Raw genomic sequence first — 17,422 nt, 5'->3', positions numbered from 1 at the left:
GGAAGTAATTTTCAATCCATTTTTCAGCAAGCGTCAAATAAAAATCAAGATGGGCCAAAAATATCAAATGTGTAAGGCGTTCCTTTTAAATGACTATTTTTCGTGTGTTCTTCCATCAAGACAATTATTTCAACTGATGAACGGCCACAGACCTTTCTCCCATCTTCACCTGGCACTCCATCCTCCCCCTGTGTTAAGGTGAAAACATTACATACTCAATAACAGCAGCATGCTGCACGAGCACTCAGTTCCTTTAAGGCAGCTGTAATGCAGCAGACACTGTAATAAATGTCTGCACAGCTTTTCATCACAAATCATTGTTCACATGAAAGGTTCAAGCCCATTAACAGAAAAGAGGTAATAGAAACACCAAGCAGAGGAAAACAAACACCGGTGATACTTTCAACAGGAGGAGTCAGTCACATCACCAACAGAACAGGGTATGTCGGAGTAAATACAAAAATCAAAGATTAATAATCAAACAAGTAAGTTACCGTTTTCCCAGGAAGACCAGGTTTGCCGTCTTGACCATCTTTACCCTAAAACACAAAACCAAGGTGTGTTTGATGTATGTGAATCTACCCGAAACACACCATAAACACATGAGTGTGCACTTACAGGTGTTCCTGGGTTGCCTGGTGGCCCAGTGGGGCCCCGAGGGCCTTGCTCTCCTCTTAATCCTGGTAATCCCTAATAAAAACAGGCAGTCATTTAAGATTGATTACCTTTGATTAAGGTTATAGACTAGATAACACCAATTCAATAAAAATACGGCATGAAAATGATCATCTGCTGCAGAGCTGTCACGCATCAGCCAAATTAAAAAGCAATTGATGTCTTTAGCTGAACTGCAGCTTTTCAGGAGCTCTATGGCTAATATTATGGCCAATATTACATAATAGCATTCAGTGAAACCTAGCAGTTCAGAAGACATCTTTACCCATTTTGGCTTATGCAACTGGCCCCAGGAGCACAGAGGACGTTTTAATACTTCCACAGTGCCCTCTGCTGTGCACGCACTGAAACTGCACATCAGGAACATATAGAGCCACTGCAGCAAAGGTATTTACCATCAAAGGTCTTAAATAACTATTATAAATCAGCTAATTCTTCCATAAGGATCCCTGGACATTCCAAACTTACATCTCTTCCTGAGTCTCCCTGTTTACCAGGATCTCCCTGCAAACAGAAAACATATCAAAAGAGCCAACATTTTGAATTAAATTGAAATAACAAATTATTAAGTTTAAACAAATTTGTAAAAACTTGAGGTACTCTTTGCCCAGGTGGTCCTGGTGGGCCAGACTTTCCATCCAGACCAGGACGTCCATCCAAGCCAGATGCTCCTCTTTCTCCCTGATCATTGAGAGACAAAGAGTTGGGAAACTTCTAGTTATTACAGAAAACAAGCACCAATCATTGAATTACATCAACTGTCCGAAATCCTTTACAAGTCAAAAACATGACTTCTTAGGTTCTTCTATTATCAGACAGCGTGTCTGATAATAGAAGAACCCAAGAAGTCAGTTATCAATACAGACACTATGGACTTTATTGAACTAAGTCAAAAACATGAAAACATTTTTGTATTTTTGTGACTGTTACGGCAAATGTTACACCTAAAAGCTGTCTCTTAAGGACCTCTGATACCTCATCAAATAAAACATGACCAAAAATTATGGTATATGTTGTGAGTCTCCATTGTTCACTATCACTAACCCATCCGACCTGCTGCCTCACTTGGGTTTAGTTTGTTCAGCTACCACAGGATTTTGGCACCATGTGGTTTTGAGTCTACGAAAACGTTTTAGTGTTTTAAAGCTTCTCAGAGTCTCATGTGAGGCCATCTGCCTGACAGCTACAGCCTAGCTGAAACTGCAACCAAGCATCAGGACAATCATCTCCAGGGGTCCCATTGAAGTCCAGACTTCCAACCAAATGAGAACTTCATGAAGAATTGTTTTGCAAATTTCACCTAATTATGGACAATTTCCAAAAATAAAAAAAAGGAGACCAGGTCAATGAAAATACTATATGTAATGTGAGCCGGTCTGTATCTGTGTTGAGTATGTTTGATAAACATCTACATGTGACATTGTTAATAATAATTCTCAAGCAACTTGTCTATTGTTGTGCTTGTACCCTCTCCTGTACTTTAACTCCAACTTCTTCACCTCTGTTTTTCTTATCCCTCTAATATCACACTCTGCCTGTCCTCATTCCTCCAGTCCAAAAGTATTGTATACAAATATAATATAAATACATTTTAGCTTCAAACACAAAAAGGATTGATGCAAAGATACACCTTGTGTATCCAAATATTCATAACCTCCAACACAAGAGGCCTTCAGCTCTCAAGTGTTCGTTCAGTTGCTGAACAGGACAAGCATTGGTGTTTTTTAAGTCTTTGTACCTTTTGTGATGGAAAATGCCAGCTGAAGAACAAATTTTGAAACTTCCATCAACAACTCAGGTATTTGAGCTTAGCAATGTCTTCTTCTGAAATATTGTGACAGCTGGACATTGGTAGCTTGAGTTGAAGCCTGTGGCTTGGATCGTTCATTTTACGGCGTATTTCCCACTCTATCATTTAATAGACATAAAAGACCAGAGATCGTTTAGTAGAGGGTGGGGTTGCTGTAGTCCAGAGGTGGAGTGATTGACCTCTAATCAGAAGATCGCAGGTTCTGTCCCTGCCTTGCCCGCTCATGTGTTCAAGTGTCCTTGGACAAGACACTGAACCTCACATTGCTCCTGGTGGTTATACGTTGGTGCCAGTGTTCGGCAGCAGACCATCAATGTGTGAATGGGACTGTGACTGTAAAGCGCTTTGGGCCTTGTAAGAAGGTAGTAAAGACCAATCAAAGTAAGCAGACCTTAGCAAAAGGAGAATAATATTCTCTCCTTTGTTGGGGCAAAGCTATGTGTTTCCCTTCATGATGTTGTAAATTTACCGTATCAAAGTGAAGGAATGTAAGAATGAATCTTAGCTGTGAAGAAAAGTGTTTTTTCTTTCTTTCGATGAAGGGGCAGAGTTACTGGGAGTGATTACAAACCTTTTCTCCAGGTGTTCCTCTCTCTCCTCTGTCACCCTAAACACATTTCCAAGGGAAATTTACATTAGAGCATCTGCAAAGGGATGAAAGAATAACTAACATGGCTGCAAACATCCACTAGAATAAAGAACAAGCTTACTCTGGTGCCTGAGGGCCCCTGCGGTCCCTCTGGACCCTTTGTAGACAGAGGGAAAGAAAAAGTCAGAAAGCATATTCAGTCATGCACAGCAAATGTGCACAACATGGGCTATGGTGTGCATACGGATGCCTGTACTGCAGGATGGAATATCCACCAGCATAGGAAGTGTTTAGAAGTGACAAGCATGATGGAAACTCACACGAGGGCCTGAAGGTCCGGGAGCCCCCGCTTCCCCTTTAACACCTTTGCCACCGTGCTCTCCAGGGTCACCGGCATCCCCCTGAGAATGTCAGTGAGTTGTTCCTTTAGATGTGATTTTATTTTGTTTCTGAAGTCCCTGCATGAAACATTAGAATGCATAAAAGAACAAACATGTGAAACAGATACCTTATCTCCTTTGTCCCCCTTGAGTTGATTCTGAATATCAGTCTGTTGACAAAACAAACAAAGGTTTAAAGAAAGCTCAGATTCTCAAGATCTTTCTGTGGAAACATACTAAGAGATGGTTAAAGGTCCACAACAATGAAAATGTTGTTTTTGGTGTTTTGACATGTTCTTGTGGCATTTTTCTGATGATGGAGGACATGTTTAAAAAATATGAAGATTAATAGTTAATAATAGTTAATAGTTAATAGTTGATTTCTGAGTTTTTCTTTATTCAAATCCTGTGAATAAGGACAAGATAAAAAATGCAGCTTGAAAAATATTTTATTTGTGACAAAGAAAATGCTTGGACAGGCCAAGAGCTCCCTGCTCCAAGCTCTCAGCAATTGGACAGGAAGTGGGGCGGGGTTTTCCCATGCCAATAATCCAGCCCTAACTGGCAAGTTTCTAATGAATTCCTGACACTCTGCAGAGAATATGTCCTAGAAAAGTTTTAGATTTTGGCTAAAAATGGCATTATCACAATTTAAAGACTGCTCGGAATGCTTTGAAAATACATTCCAAGATGATCGGAGTGGGACTTTAAGAAATTTACCATTTTTCCTGGTGCTCCTGGAGGCCCTTGTGGTCCCTTTTAAGAAGAAAAGAGGAGTGAGAAACCAGAGTATAGAACTAAAGATGCCTGATTAGCTTGAAATTTAAAGCACACGCTCCACCTGGTCTCCTTTCTCTCCTCTTGGTCCTGCAGGTCCAGGGCTGCCCTGCAATCGAACAAAAATCCATACAGACGCTGAGTGGCCGACCTTCCTTACAGTTTCCTCTGTCGTGTCCTCACTAGATTTGGCGAAAGCATATCGAAAAGCTGTCTGTGTCTTACATTTCGCCCGTGCTCTCCTGGGTCTCCCGTGTCTCCTTTCTCTCCTTGTCGTCCTGGCTGACCAGCCAGTCCCTATGTGTGGAGTCAATAATGTTGTTTGTTAACTGAAGTTGACAGCTTTTAAAATTTTAATGTGACTGCTGAACTAAGAAAAATTGTTCTACCCGCAACCCTCGTTCTCCTGACTTCCCTGGAAGTCCAGACTCCCCCTGATGAAAAATGAAAGAGGCAAAACCTGAACCTCAACTGACGTGTCCTCATACATTTTTTAAAAAATTGAAAGAAAATCATACCATATCAATGTACTTTTTTCACACACAAAGCAAACTGAAATGAAAAAGAATGCAAGAAAAGAGCTACTTACAGGTGTGCCTTCATCTCCCTTGTCTCCTTTTTCCCCCTAAATACAGGTCAAGACATTTAAAAAAATGAAAGGAAAACAAAGAGACCATATACAGAAAACAATTTTCTTCAGGAGAAGATATTTTTTTACCTAAACTTTCATGTAAATGTTGCATGTTGGGGAGAACAGATAAAAAATTATTAAATGTGTTTTTCAGGGATTTAACATGCACACAGTAACACCTTACTACCGTATTTTTCTGAGTATAAGACGTGTTTTTTTGCGTGGTTTGGGTGCGATTTAGACCTTAGGGTATTCTAGTGTTTCCAGACCGGACAGCTCTGTTGGTCCAGACTGAGTCTGCTTAATTTAGTTAGGATCAAGTCCTGACAAAATTAAGCTACTGATTTTATATTGTTTTAACATGGTGAAGCACTTTGTGAGTCGCTCTCTGAGAAAAGTGCTATACAGATAAAGATTTACTTTACTTACTTTACTGAACCTTGGGTTTGGTCTGAATTCAGACTGGTGTCTACCGAAGACATCTGTACCGAACCAAAGCTTGTAAAAAAAAAACATGCGTCTAATGATCTCTTCAGTCATTGGCCAGGAATTACGAGGGTGGGACAAAGCAATGAGAGAAGGACTAATGGAAATCCTACAGTTTGCAATCCTTGTCGGAATAGTTCACTTCTTTAAAGTTTACATTTCCCTGAGCAATTTTGAACGTCTGTATTGACATCAGGTACAACATGCTGCAAGGGGGTTACTGAGGAGACAAGAAGAAGGTATGCTGATAAGTGTTTATGGCATGTAGATTGTTGGGAAAACAGTGAGAAGCAATGTGTATCATGTTAGAAGTAGTTTCAATGAGCCTGCATTCATCCGGCCACATTTCAGTGAGTTTCTGCGTTGCACTGTTGCTCCTCTGTTTACATCCCTTAACGACTGGCTACGAGGCCATTTTGTCTCAGTTGTTCCGCTCAGAGAAAACCAAAGCTCAGTCCAATTGGGAATTAATTTACACTATCTCGAAAGATGGGTCAGAGAGCGGTGACTGGTCCCAGACCAGAGTCCGTTTGGGTGTATTCAGACTAAAAAATGTTTCCGGATTATCAGGGGAAACGAACTCTGATTCACTTTACAAACCAAAAGTGTCTAGTCTTAGAACACCCTTTAACTGCGGTGCAACCTGGACATGTTTTTTTCTTAATTAACAGCAACAATCACTAGAGGGCACAGTAGGGATATGCCAGTATTTGCTGTTGACAGCGATGCAGAAGAAGAAGCGGCGCTCAGTCTTATGCTGGGCTTGGTGGAGTACTGGTAGTTTCAAATCGACACAGAGGATGAAGAATTCAACAGATTTTGATTTTGATTTTTTGATTTGAAATGGTTTATTTCAAGCAATCAAATAGGAGTAATACACACAAAAGCAATATAATCATCAGTTATACATTCATACAGTAACTAATCAAACTTAGGATAATTAGACATAATTAATAAAAATTGCTTGAAAGGGAGTGGAAAGAAGCGAACTTATATAATCCCACCCCGTTATACTATAACCATTTTATTACATGATTTATCAATATCCGGTTCCTAGGTTTTATCAGACAGAATTAATAATCATAAGGTATCAATAAAGCACGTGCCAAAGATGAAATTACTTAAGTACTACGTCAAAAATAACTTTAGAAATCAACATGGCAAATGCAGCATCTGAAATATATGCAAATTATGTTACTTTTAAAAGTCATTCATATGCTTTAAAACATAATACTATACCAGTAAAATAGACACAACACTGTTTCAGGAGTTTTCATAGCAAAATTTCATCAAGTATCAAAAGTTAAAAACATGTGCAAAATTATGCTACATTAGGAAAGATTTTTGAATCATTTTATCAATTTTAGGAGCTAGTGAAGTAATATCATCAAAAGTCAATCAATTTAACAATTTTCAATAAGTGATTAATCATTTGTTTTACTTTTTAAAAAATTTTTTTTTTCTTTTTTTTTTTTTTTTTTTATAATAAGGTAATGCTGTAAGGAAAAAAATTTAAAAGGGTCCACAATCTGTCGATTGTCCAAGGTTGGTATTTCTTCTTTTACTGATAACAGCTGATCTTCTGGGTTCAAAACAGTTAATAGTTCTCTTCCATGTTATGTCTGCAGACATTAGATTCAGGTCCATATCCTTCTTCAGCTGATATCAGCTGCGGTGAAAGTTGAGGTCAAATTGTCTGCAGGTCAGAACTCTCTGCTGTTATTCAGGTGACGTCAGACTTATGGAGAAAGTGAAGATTCCAGGTGTCATATTTCTTGAAATTATTTGGCTCTTTGATTTATTACTCCACGTTGATTCAGACGACCGTGATCAAACACTTCTCAAAGTCCTTCATGGTGTTCACAACCATAACCTTGGTGCGGTCCTCTGGACCGAGCGGTTTGACATAAATCCTGCAGCCTTTAACCCAAGATTCATTGATTTGAGGTGATGTAAAGAATTTAGTTGACTTGTTAGAATGTTTAGGCCGGCCGTGGCGCAGCGTTGGGCAAATCGACCTCTGATAAGAAGATTGCAGGTTTGGTTCCTGCCCTGCCTGCCCATGTATCAAAGTGTTCTTGGCCAAGACCCCAAACTCCACCTTTGCCTCTAGTAGTTATCGGTTGGCAGCAGTGTTCGGCCCCAGTATGTAAATGGGTGAATGGGACTGTGACTGTAAAGCGCTTTGGGCCCTCTGAGAGGGTAGAAAAGCGCTATATAAGTATATACCATCTACCATTCTTTATGCTATGAATGTGTTAATTGTTCAAACGTTGCATTTATATTCTATTTTCCTTTCATGAAGGTAACTAAACAAGCATTATTGTGTTATAGCAGTAAAGAATTCATATGCTCAGGTTATTATTATCTTTTCCATGTTAATGATCCCTTTCAAGATAAAATGTCCATTCTTGATCCTATATTTTGATCAATAAATTTCTCCCCAAAATGCAACAGTGTGACTTAGGCTACGTTCACACTGCAGGGCTTAATGCTCATTTCCGATGTTTTGAAAAAAACTTCGATTTTTTTTTTTTGCAAGGCCATTCACATTTCCAATTAAATGCAAACTTTTGTGATCTCCTGTGTGACCGTGAAATGACCCAGAAGTGACCCGCATGCGCAGAATAGTACTCAACGGTGAACGACGTCACTCGTTGTTTGCGGAAGTAGCTTACGCTAACAATGGATGTCAACAACAGTTTTGTCAACAGCGGAGCTCTTTTTGCAATATTTCATTTATTTTCACAAAGGAGCCAGCACAATTACAATCTTTTCATTTTAAGAAGGCTTTGGAGTCAGGATCGTCTGTACCCACTGTTGTGGAATGGAGATGTGTATGTGTTGGGGCCGCGTGCGTGTGTTTGTGTGTAAGAGAGAGGAGAGAGCGCGTGCATCGAGGTAGGGAGTGAGGGGGCGCATTCGTGTTGTGTGTTAAAGAGGAAGGAGAACGAAGGCTTCCTCCAGAATAAATGCTATGGACTCTTTATTAACCCGTTCTGGTGCATCTGAGGGCACAAACGGGGAAGTGAACCCCGAAGGAGGATCCGCCTTCGGGCCTGGAGAAGGTCTCCCCCCCACTTCTGACCACGGTCAGAAAGAAGAAAAAAAGTCATCGCGGGAAAGGTTCAACACCACGCTCGGCCATTTAAAAACAACTGGTTGCGATAAGAGCCCTTGAGTTTGGCCTGCATAGAGCTGTCACCCCAAATATTAATCCAATCGGTGAGCTCGCTTCCCTTCCGCTGACTGGTCTCAGCAGCATCGTCCACTATGGTTGATGTTTAAGTTCTCGTTCCTGCCTACTTCAACCCAGAATGATGACTTTTGTAGCGAATCAATGACGTACAGGTCGGATACATGTGGCCTGGCCGGTCGGACAGCGGTCGCGTTTGAAAAGATCGGATACGTATCGGATTCAGGACCACATACCCAAGTGGCCTGGGTCGCATTTGAAAAGACACAACATGAATTTGCGCCCCCAACACACTTCCTCTGCCCTCTCTCTCTCCCTCCTGCGCTAGCCTCGCTCTCTCCTCTCTCTTACAGACACGAGCGCGCGGCCCCAGCACATACACATCCCCATTCCACAGCAGTGGTTACAGACGATCCTGGCTCCAAAGCCTTCTTAAAATGAGAAGATTGTTATTGTGCTGGCTCCTTTGTGAAAATAAATTTAATTATGCAAAAATAGCTCTGCTGTTGACAACAAACAACATTTGCAAAAAAATTGCATTTTTAAAAAAAAGTCGGAATTGAGCATTAAGCCCTGCAGTGTGAACGTAGCCTTATATATCATTTTTTTCTGATCTATTATGCATTTTTCGGCTACTGCAGCCTATACTCCAGAATGACTTTGATTAACTTAATCAAAATCTCTGGTATTTAAACATAGCTATATTATTTCTTCATTATTATTATTCATTATTATGGTTAGAAGTCAGCACAAACCTCTTTTCCAGGGACACCAGGTTTTCCAGGGTTTCCTGGCCGGCCGTCCTCTCCCCTCTCTCCAGGTTCACCAGCATCTCCCTAACAAATGGTAAAAAAAAGCTGATTTATTGGTTACACACACACAATATTTAGGAGAATAACAGGCCAGGCCTTTCACCTTGGAGCCCGGGCGCCCACTAATACCAGCGGGACCCTGAGGGAAAAACACATATTTTATGTATTTGAGATTGAAGTTCAGGAATGACTAATGTCAGGGTCTGAAAACACAGCTCAGTTCTTAAACTTACTCGTTCTCCTGGTTCTCCTTTGATTCCAACACCTGACCCTCCAGTGCCAGGAGAGCCCTTACATAGTGACAGAAGAGTGACATTTGAGGAAGAGAGTAGAGATAATTTTTCAAAAAAATTGGTGCTAAGTGTTACTTACTTTCTCTCCTTTTTGTCCCATGTCTCCTTTATCTCCCCGTGGACCCTCGGGACCAGCTTGACCTAGCTCCCCCTGAATTGAGGAACCGCAAAGAAAAAAGTTAACAATCCAGTAAACTCTGCTGTTCTGGCAGAACAGTCTTTTATCTTACCTGGTCTCCTTTCCTTCCTGGTAACCCTGGTGCCTGCAGGTGTTAAATAAAGCAGTGAAGAAACAACTGAATATGTAGAAAGAAAATTATGTGAAGAATAACATTGGAAGATGAAATGGATTAAAATTAGCAACAGAATTTCTCTCACACTTCGACCAGGCTCTCCTCGTGCGCCTTCATTTCCCTGAAAATAAAAGACCACTTGTTGAGCGTCACATCAGACCTTTATCAATGGAATAATCTCATTTTGGTCACTTCTGTCAAAACTTCTTCTAGTTAAATCAGTCTCACCTTCTCTCCTGGTGGTCCGAGGGGTCCTGGTAAGCCCTGGTGACAAAGTGAAACAGTCATTTTTATTCGTCAAATATGCACAAATGACAAATATATATGTAGAGAAAAGAGCATCAGAAATGTAAACACAGCGGTTTGTCACACACCCTTAATCCCGGTGTTCCTGGAGTTCCTGGCTTTCCGGGATCACCCTGAGTAAACAATCCGCAGGTTTGCAAAATTTCTTTAAGCTATCAACAAAATATGTAAGAACAGCTGAACTCACTCTTTCCCCGCGTTCACCAGCCGGTCCTCTTTCGCCCTGCAAACATTCAAAAGCTGAGATTCATCTCATTTTTTCCAACAGTTCAGTTCTACATCATCTGAGGTCGTTCCAGGTCCATTTGAGAACAGTTTGAGCAAATGTATGTTAATGACTGGAATAACTGGTTCTTTCAAAAAATAAACTCAGTGTGAAGCAACCAAATGTTGCACATATTGTGCCATGCAAAAAACTCTGTTTTGCATCCCACCATTGGAAAAACAAGACTAAAAAATCACAAAAATGGTATGTTCTTGATAAATTTTTCTTTTTATTTATTTATTTTTTTTTTTTTTTTTTTTAATTTATTTTTTTTTTAACTTGTCCTGTCCAACAGCTAGGCAAACAGATGAGAGCTGAGGGCCTCTTGTGTTGGACATATTTTATTTTAACAAGAGGGGTTATTCATCTTCAGACAAACCAAAGGTATGTCTGAATAAACCCCTTTTGTAATTGAGGCCAAACTTTATTAATTTCAATCATGTTTGAAAATCTTTGGTGTTGGACCGGACGGAAAAGGAAAGAGGGGAAGAAGAGAGAGGGACGTTAGAGAGAGGGGGGGGTAGGAGGGTGATAATAGGAGGGGAAGGGGGGTAAGACCATGAAGCAGCATAGAGCAGACAGGTTTACTGGTTGTTTATCGTTACGGTACGGTTCAAATGTAGTACAAAAAGGGCGGGGCCTGTTCACACACACTCAAATATTATCAACACACCTGCTAGCCGCAAAAATGTCCACATGTCAACATGCACACAAAACAGATAGTGTTCACGAACGCATACCTATGCCTTTAAACCAACTAGTGTGAAATCTTTCATTCATTCAATCATGCAATCTATTAGTGCAAAGGTGAGCTAACACCTGTGCTCAGGTGAGTGTTTATGTTCTTCTAAAATGGATGGTGGAATGTGAAAAGAAGGAGGAGGAGCGCCCAGCCACCCCCACACCCATACCCCCGCCGCAGCAGCAGCGGCAGCCGGAATTCCCCCAACGCCACACGGGAACAGGCAGGGAACAACCGCCCCCCGGGCGACCAAGACCGCCACCCAGGCCAGGGCCAGCAGGACCGCCGCGAGGCCCCCAGAGCCAGAGAGCAGGGAGGCGCAGAGGGAAAGAGAGCGCCGCCCCAGCCCAGCCAGGAAAGCAGCCCCCCGCCGCGCCGGAAGAGCCCAACGCAGGGCCCCACCGGAGAGGGAGGCCCACAGCCCCAGACGAGCACCCCACCACCACCCAGGAGTTCCGGGCATCCCCCCGCCCCGACCCCAGGTACGAGCCAGGACCCCCCAAGGGAGACCCGCTCCGCACTCCAGGCAGCCACCCACCCGGCCCACGGTTGGTCCAGGTAGGAGCAAGGCAGGGGCCCGCCGCCCCCGCCCAGGAGGGGGGAACCCCGGGGAAAAAAGGGCGGCCCACAAGGGATGTTATAAATATGGCCCGACCAGGCTCGGCCATGTTGGAAGTTTGGCGGGGCCCAGCGCCCAGGGGCAAGGACCAGGACCCACCCCCCAGGGACACGAACACCCCCGGCTCAGGTGTAATATGAACCCCCCCACCGTGCGGAGAGAGCACCGCCGGGCCCAGGGAGCCGGCACCCAAGGGACACGGCCGCCATCGCCAAGGGGCCCGCACCCCCCACCAGGGAAGGGGTAGGGGACAGATGGACCCAGGTCCCACCTTCCTTGTAAAATGTGTGTGCGTGTATGGGTGTTTGAGAGGGTGTTTGTGTGCATGTGTGTGTGTTTATGTTTGAATGTATATATTGAAGGGGGAGGGGTGTGTGTACTAAGGGGGGTGCAGTTAAAATTGGCGAGTAGGGCACTAAGGGGACATCTCCTGATTACTCACAGTGATGTCCCCTCACCCTCCACACCAAGGGGCCCTAAATGTCTAAGGTGCGGTTAAAATTGGCGGGTAGGGTGCCAGGAGGACATCTGCTGCTTGCTTGCAGTGATGTCCAAGCACCCCCCCTACCAAGGACCCTACATGTCTAAGGTGCAAATAAAACCGAAAGAGGGAGGGCCCACTCCATACGGCAACCATAGGAGGGGGGCCACTCCCAAGTAGCCCCCCCCCAAGGCGCATCGCAGGCTAGACCCCCCACCCCCTCACCCTAATATGAGGTTATATAAGGAAGGGGGTAAGTTGGGGACAGCTGGTAGACTGTCCCCCGGTGGTCAAACAGCCGTCCCCCAGCCCACCCCCAGCAAAGGGGCCAGGGCCACCCAGCCCAGGGGCCCACCCCCGGAGGCGCCGACACCCCAGGCCCGGCACCACCCACCCCACACAGAGAGAGAGGAGCCAGAAAGCGTCGCCCCCCCCCCGGAGCAAGCCCAGGCCCCCACCCCCAGACGCCGGCCCTAGAAGAGCTCTGGTCAGGCTTCGACGGGACCGAGGAGGCCAACCGGCCGAGGCAACCACTGATTGCCTCAGCGGAGACCCCGACCCGCTAGCCCCCCCGACCCGTACTAATAATGGGCCCCCCCTCCCCCCCAGAACGCCCCCCCACAGGACAGGGCCGACAAGCCCTCCACCCCACCCCACCCCAGACCCCGCAGCCGAAGCGGGTGACACCCAGAGCGACCGGGGGCCCCGAGAGGGTTGTCCCGTCCCGTCCCAGAGCCAGGGAAGGGCCGATCCCAGCCCCAGGTGCAGATGGGCAGCCCATCCGGCGCCGCTGGGCCCCCCCCACCCGAGCAGGGCCCCCGCCAACCCCCCCCAGCACAGGCAAAGGGACCACCCCCCCAAGCCAAGCCAGACCACCACCCCACCCCTCAACAAATATAAATTTTTAATTTATATTTGTTGAAAAAAAGGTTTCAAATAGATCACAAAAATCTTTTTAATAGTAAATTTGCAAGAACACTTGTCTAATTTGAACGCCTTAATTAAAACCAAATTCAAAATATTGAACATTATTAAAATATTGAATTGGTCAATATTTAAACTATGAATAAAATGGTGAATGAAAACTAGCAATTGACAACCACAAGCTCCACAGGAAAATGTAGAAAATAATTTTTTTTTTAAGGAATAAATCAAAACGGTAAAGCGTTGCAAAAAAACAACAACAACAATAATTTTTACAGGATAATAGAATTATATATATATATATATATATAGAGAGAGAGAGAGAGAGAGATACACATTTCACCTTAAAGAAATAGAGAATGCAAGTAGCACAAGGAGTTCTTAGAGTGTAAATCTTTGGAAATAATTCCAAAGTAAATGTTTAACTAAAGCACTTAATCATAGAGAGTTTGTGTGACCAGTAGATGTCAGATTGAGATTCCTGAGATGAATGCTCTGTGGGTTCATCTCCTTCGTGTGATGTAAAAATATGTAAACAGCTGTGAAGATAATGAAAGTTGGCCTAAATCTTGGGGCAGCATTTTCCAGACAACATCTGCCCAAGGGGAAGCCAATCATTTATCAGCAAGAGGGTGTAAAGTTTCATCCCGCTTTATAGCATGGCCTGACCGTGCTGCACAGCTGTGACCCACTGAAAACACGTTCACTGCTGTACGAAACAAGAACACAACAATTCTAGACCACAAGTACTTCCGTCCAATGGGATAACTTCTCTAAAGATCACATAAAAATACACAGGTACTTGTTCATAAAACATAAACAAAGTCAATGAATATGTGCATCATTGACAGAACATAAATATATATTATTAAAAAAAACAATATTGGAAGGATAATATACTATTGTTCTTTGATAAAGACACTTGTTTATTTTTTCTGAAAGTAAAGAGATGGTGCTACTCTGACAATACAAATAAAGTAAATAATAATAGTAGAAATAAACTGTTACACTAGATTTGAAATCATAAATCCAGTAGCTTCATTCAATTCCAGTGTGAACCAAATTCTTATTTGATCATTTAAGATAAGATAAGATAGGACTTTATTGATACCCGGAGGGAATCAATATCATCTTCGGGATGGTACAAATAGAGATTCAGATAACGTCGTGTGACTCCACGATTCTCTTTAAATCATTGTATAAAAACGGTAATAAAAGTCTAAAATAACACTTTTCTAGGTAAAAACATAATATCTGTACTGCTATGATGTTTCTGGAGGAAAGCCACACCACTCATAAGAATTCAAACACAAATCAAAGTAAACTCAGGTTCATTTGACATAACTCACCCTGTCCCCCTGCGATCCAGGCTCGCCTGGCTGTCCTCTGTCACCCTGTCAGGATTCAGAATGTCAGAATTTTCAAACAGTTCATCACAACAATTATTTTAAGTCTTTATCTTACCTTGTTGCCAATTTCTCCTGCAGGGCCACGAGCACCCTGAGAAACACCAAAATCAAACAATTTCCATGTTTAGCCATATTTGTGACATGTTTGTCACTTAGTTGGCTAAGTAAAAAAGCAATTATTAATGTGATAAATAAATAATTTAAAAAGGAAGAATAAAATACTATTACTGGATGGTCAGATATTATGAAGCGACTACTGAGTTTTTGTTTGTGTGGAAAGTAGTGCAAAGAGGTTCCTGTTATATAGAAGCATCTTACTATATCCAAAAGTCCCAAAACATACAAACATACAAAGTCATCTTATAAAAGCTAAACGTAACCATAACCATAAATGCCATTTGAAGGGAGGATCCAAAACTGCAAACGGTTAATGCAGGAAGAGTCAAATCCTTAAACCAAACAGATCATGATTTTGGGAAATCTACACAGACTGACCCGCTCCCCTGTTTCTCCCTGCTTTCCTGGAGGTCCAGGCAGCCCAGCCACTTCATCTCCCTGTAAACAACAGCACAGCATTTCTTTGAAGTCAAAGGCTCACACAGCTCAACCACTAAAACCATGTCAGGGCCTGAAGTCACCTTTTCTCCTTTCTTGCCCTCTGGTCCTGCTGGTCCTCTGGGACCTTGAGTTCCTGGAACCCCCTGATAACAGAGAAGTCAATAATACATGCAAAACACTTCCCATTTGCACATGGTTCACCACACCCATCAGCATTTTAAGCTGTGCCGGTGATTGACGGGGATTACCGGGGAGCCCTTTTCTCCCTTCACGGTGGCCCCGCTGCCAACTCCTGGAGGCCCCTGTCAGCAAAGAGATAGAAAGCGAGTCACGCTCGTCTGCTCCTGCAGTGAGAGGACAAGATGTTGATGGTGTGACTCACCCTCTCTCCTGTGCTCCCCTTATCTCCCTGAGAAGGAGACAGAAAGAGTGACTCTGATTGAGAGCAACGAAAAGAGGGCGCACGGCAAGACCTTGATAAGCAGCACTAAAGACAGATGAGCACGCAAACTACAGCCTAAACTGATTAGAAACAACTGATCCCTGTCCTACTGCACACTTACGACAATTAACAAAATGGCAAAAAATGTTAAAGTCCACTTAGATCACCTTTTGATCTATTTTCAAAGTGTCTTTTATTTGCTGTTTTAGCCAAAATAAAAACAACTGTTGTTTTCTAGGACATAGTTTCTGTAGAGCAGCAGGAGTTCATTAGAAATTCACCTCTAAGTCGTGGGCGGGACTGTTGGCGTGGAGTGGAGTGAGCCTGTCCTCATTTCCCATCATTTATTGATTTACACTCTCTCCTGCTGGCTTACAGCCCCTCACAACCTCAGCCTAACATTAGCTGTGCAACAAAAATAGCACAATATTGGATCTATCCAGCCGTACAGCTTAGATCCAGATTCCAGCTCAGACGAGGAAAACAAAGAATTCATGGATCTGTTAGTCTGCATGTGGATGCATCGGAGCAAATCAATCAATCAATCAATCAATCAATCAATCAATCAATCAATCAATCAATCAATCAATCAATCAATCAATTCGCCATTTGTAATGGTTAAATTAGCAATTAGCTTGTGGTCCGCCCAGTGTATTTTCCACACCACGTATAAACTATGATTTGATTAAAAAAATACTTAGTAATTTAACTTTGAATTTAATTTTCTTTATTTGTGTTCCAGCTTTAGAAAATGTTAAAAATACCAAAAAGATAACTGCCATTAGAGTGGATCCTTGATCTTTGAGGAATATCATGAAACTTGAAATATGCGATTTAGTCATAAATGATTTGACACACAAAGGACACACTGATGCACTTTCTCCATAAAAAACTTGACACATTTTACTTGGAAAATAATGAAGGAATAACAAAAGAAGTTTAAAAAATACCTAGAATGTGCCGCACAAGCAGGGGATTTCTTGTCTTCTGTCACTTGTTATAAATACGTAATCATTTATTTAAATGTTTCAACTTAAAGAAACAATAATAAAGGCCCATAAGATTACATTTTATGTACAAAATTAGAAAAAAGGCAGTGTCTTTAGTTTTCTTATTGACTTTGGTGAGCATTGCCTTTGATTCGGCTGCTTTACACTTAAAAGGTCCATCACTATCCAGTCGTACAGTTTAGATCCAGATTTCAGCTCAGACGATGAAAGCAACGATGTCAATGGATCTATTTTTCTGTAAGTGGATACATGGGAATGAAGCGGGGCAGGGAGCTTGCGCCTTGACCTGCATGATTTCTGTCACAAATAAGCTCTTTTTTAAACCTCCTTTATTCATCTGCTCCTGATTCACAACGATTTCAATTAAAACATTCTCAGAAATGTCCATCATCAGAAAAATGCTACAAGACCATGTTCAAAACACCTAAAATGTATTTGTCTTCAGAACGGATCTTTAAAATGCATATTTAACAATTTAACAATTGCATTTCAGAAAACCACGGCACTCAGGGTCGTTTGGTTGGAAGTAAAATTACATGGTGATTTACATAAGCTTCACCAGAACCATTGTTTATTTTGTCCTATGTATCTATTATCAGGAGAATATTCTAGCTTTTTCTTCACAGGATGGTCATTAAAACTAAAATCTAGCTACAAAAATCATTTAATGAAACAATAAATGTATTTCCCAGCAGCTTCAGCACCCCCAGTGAAGACCTGCATG

At 42.4% G+C, this 17,422-nt stretch overlaps 1 protein-coding gene across 3 annotated transcripts in view; it reads right to left on the bottom strand.

Annotated features, from left to right (window-relative positions):
- Positions 1–17,422, bottom strand: part of col7a1 (collagen, type VII, alpha 1) — an 83,694-nt gene that overhangs the window by 35,489 nt on the left and 30,783 nt on the right. For all 3 annotated transcript variants that reach the window (XM_078946871.1, XM_078946870.1, XM_078946872.1), the window contains exons 37-65: positions 15,629–15,655; positions 15,495–15,548; positions 15,327–15,389; positions 15,184–15,243; positions 14,744–14,779; positions 14,629–14,673; positions 10,436–10,471; positions 10,317–10,361; positions 10,171–10,206; positions 10,028–10,063; positions 9,880–9,912; positions 9,729–9,800; positions 9,590–9,646; positions 9,460–9,495; positions 9,300–9,380; positions 4,821–4,856; positions 4,621–4,665; positions 4,457–4,528; positions 4,296–4,340; positions 4,175–4,210; positions 3,583–3,624; positions 3,395–3,475; positions 3,196–3,231; positions 3,057–3,092; positions 1,276–1,356; positions 1,144–1,179; positions 619–690; positions 495–539; positions 153–188 (exon numbers count right to left, since the gene is read on the bottom strand). In XM_078946871.1, coding sequence (XP_078802997.1) covers positions 153–188; positions 495–539; positions 619–690; positions 1,144–1,179; positions 1,276–1,356; positions 3,057–3,092; positions 3,196–3,231; positions 3,395–3,475; positions 3,583–3,624; positions 4,175–4,210; positions 4,296–4,340; positions 4,457–4,528; positions 4,621–4,665; positions 4,821–4,856; positions 9,300–9,380; positions 9,460–9,495; positions 9,590–9,646; positions 9,729–9,800; positions 9,880–9,912; positions 10,028–10,063; positions 10,171–10,206; positions 10,317–10,361; positions 10,436–10,471; positions 14,629–14,673; positions 14,744–14,779; positions 15,184–15,243; positions 15,327–15,389; positions 15,495–15,548; positions 15,629–15,655 — 1,416 coding nt within the window. The remainder of the gene's footprint in view (positions 1–152; positions 189–494; positions 540–618; positions 691–1,143; positions 1,180–1,275; positions 1,357–3,056; positions 3,093–3,195; positions 3,232–3,394; positions 3,476–3,582; positions 3,625–4,174; positions 4,211–4,295; positions 4,341–4,456; positions 4,529–4,620; positions 4,666–4,820; positions 4,857–9,299; positions 9,381–9,459; positions 9,496–9,589; positions 9,647–9,728; positions 9,801–9,879; positions 9,913–10,027; positions 10,064–10,170; positions 10,207–10,316; positions 10,362–10,435; positions 10,472–14,628; positions 14,674–14,743; positions 14,780–15,183; positions 15,244–15,326; positions 15,390–15,494; positions 15,549–15,628; positions 15,656–17,422) is intronic.

The sequence above is a fragment of the Oryzias latipes genome, chromosome 5, assembly GCF_053564925.1.
Source record: "Oryzias latipes strain Hd-rR chromosome 5, Olatipes_Hd-rR_3.1".
Taxonomy (NCBI): domain Eukaryota; kingdom Metazoa; phylum Chordata; class Actinopteri; order Beloniformes; family Adrianichthyidae; genus Oryzias; species Oryzias latipes.
The sequence above is the reverse complement of the archived record's forward strand: the minus strand, read 5'-3'. Positions and strand labels throughout refer to the sequence as shown.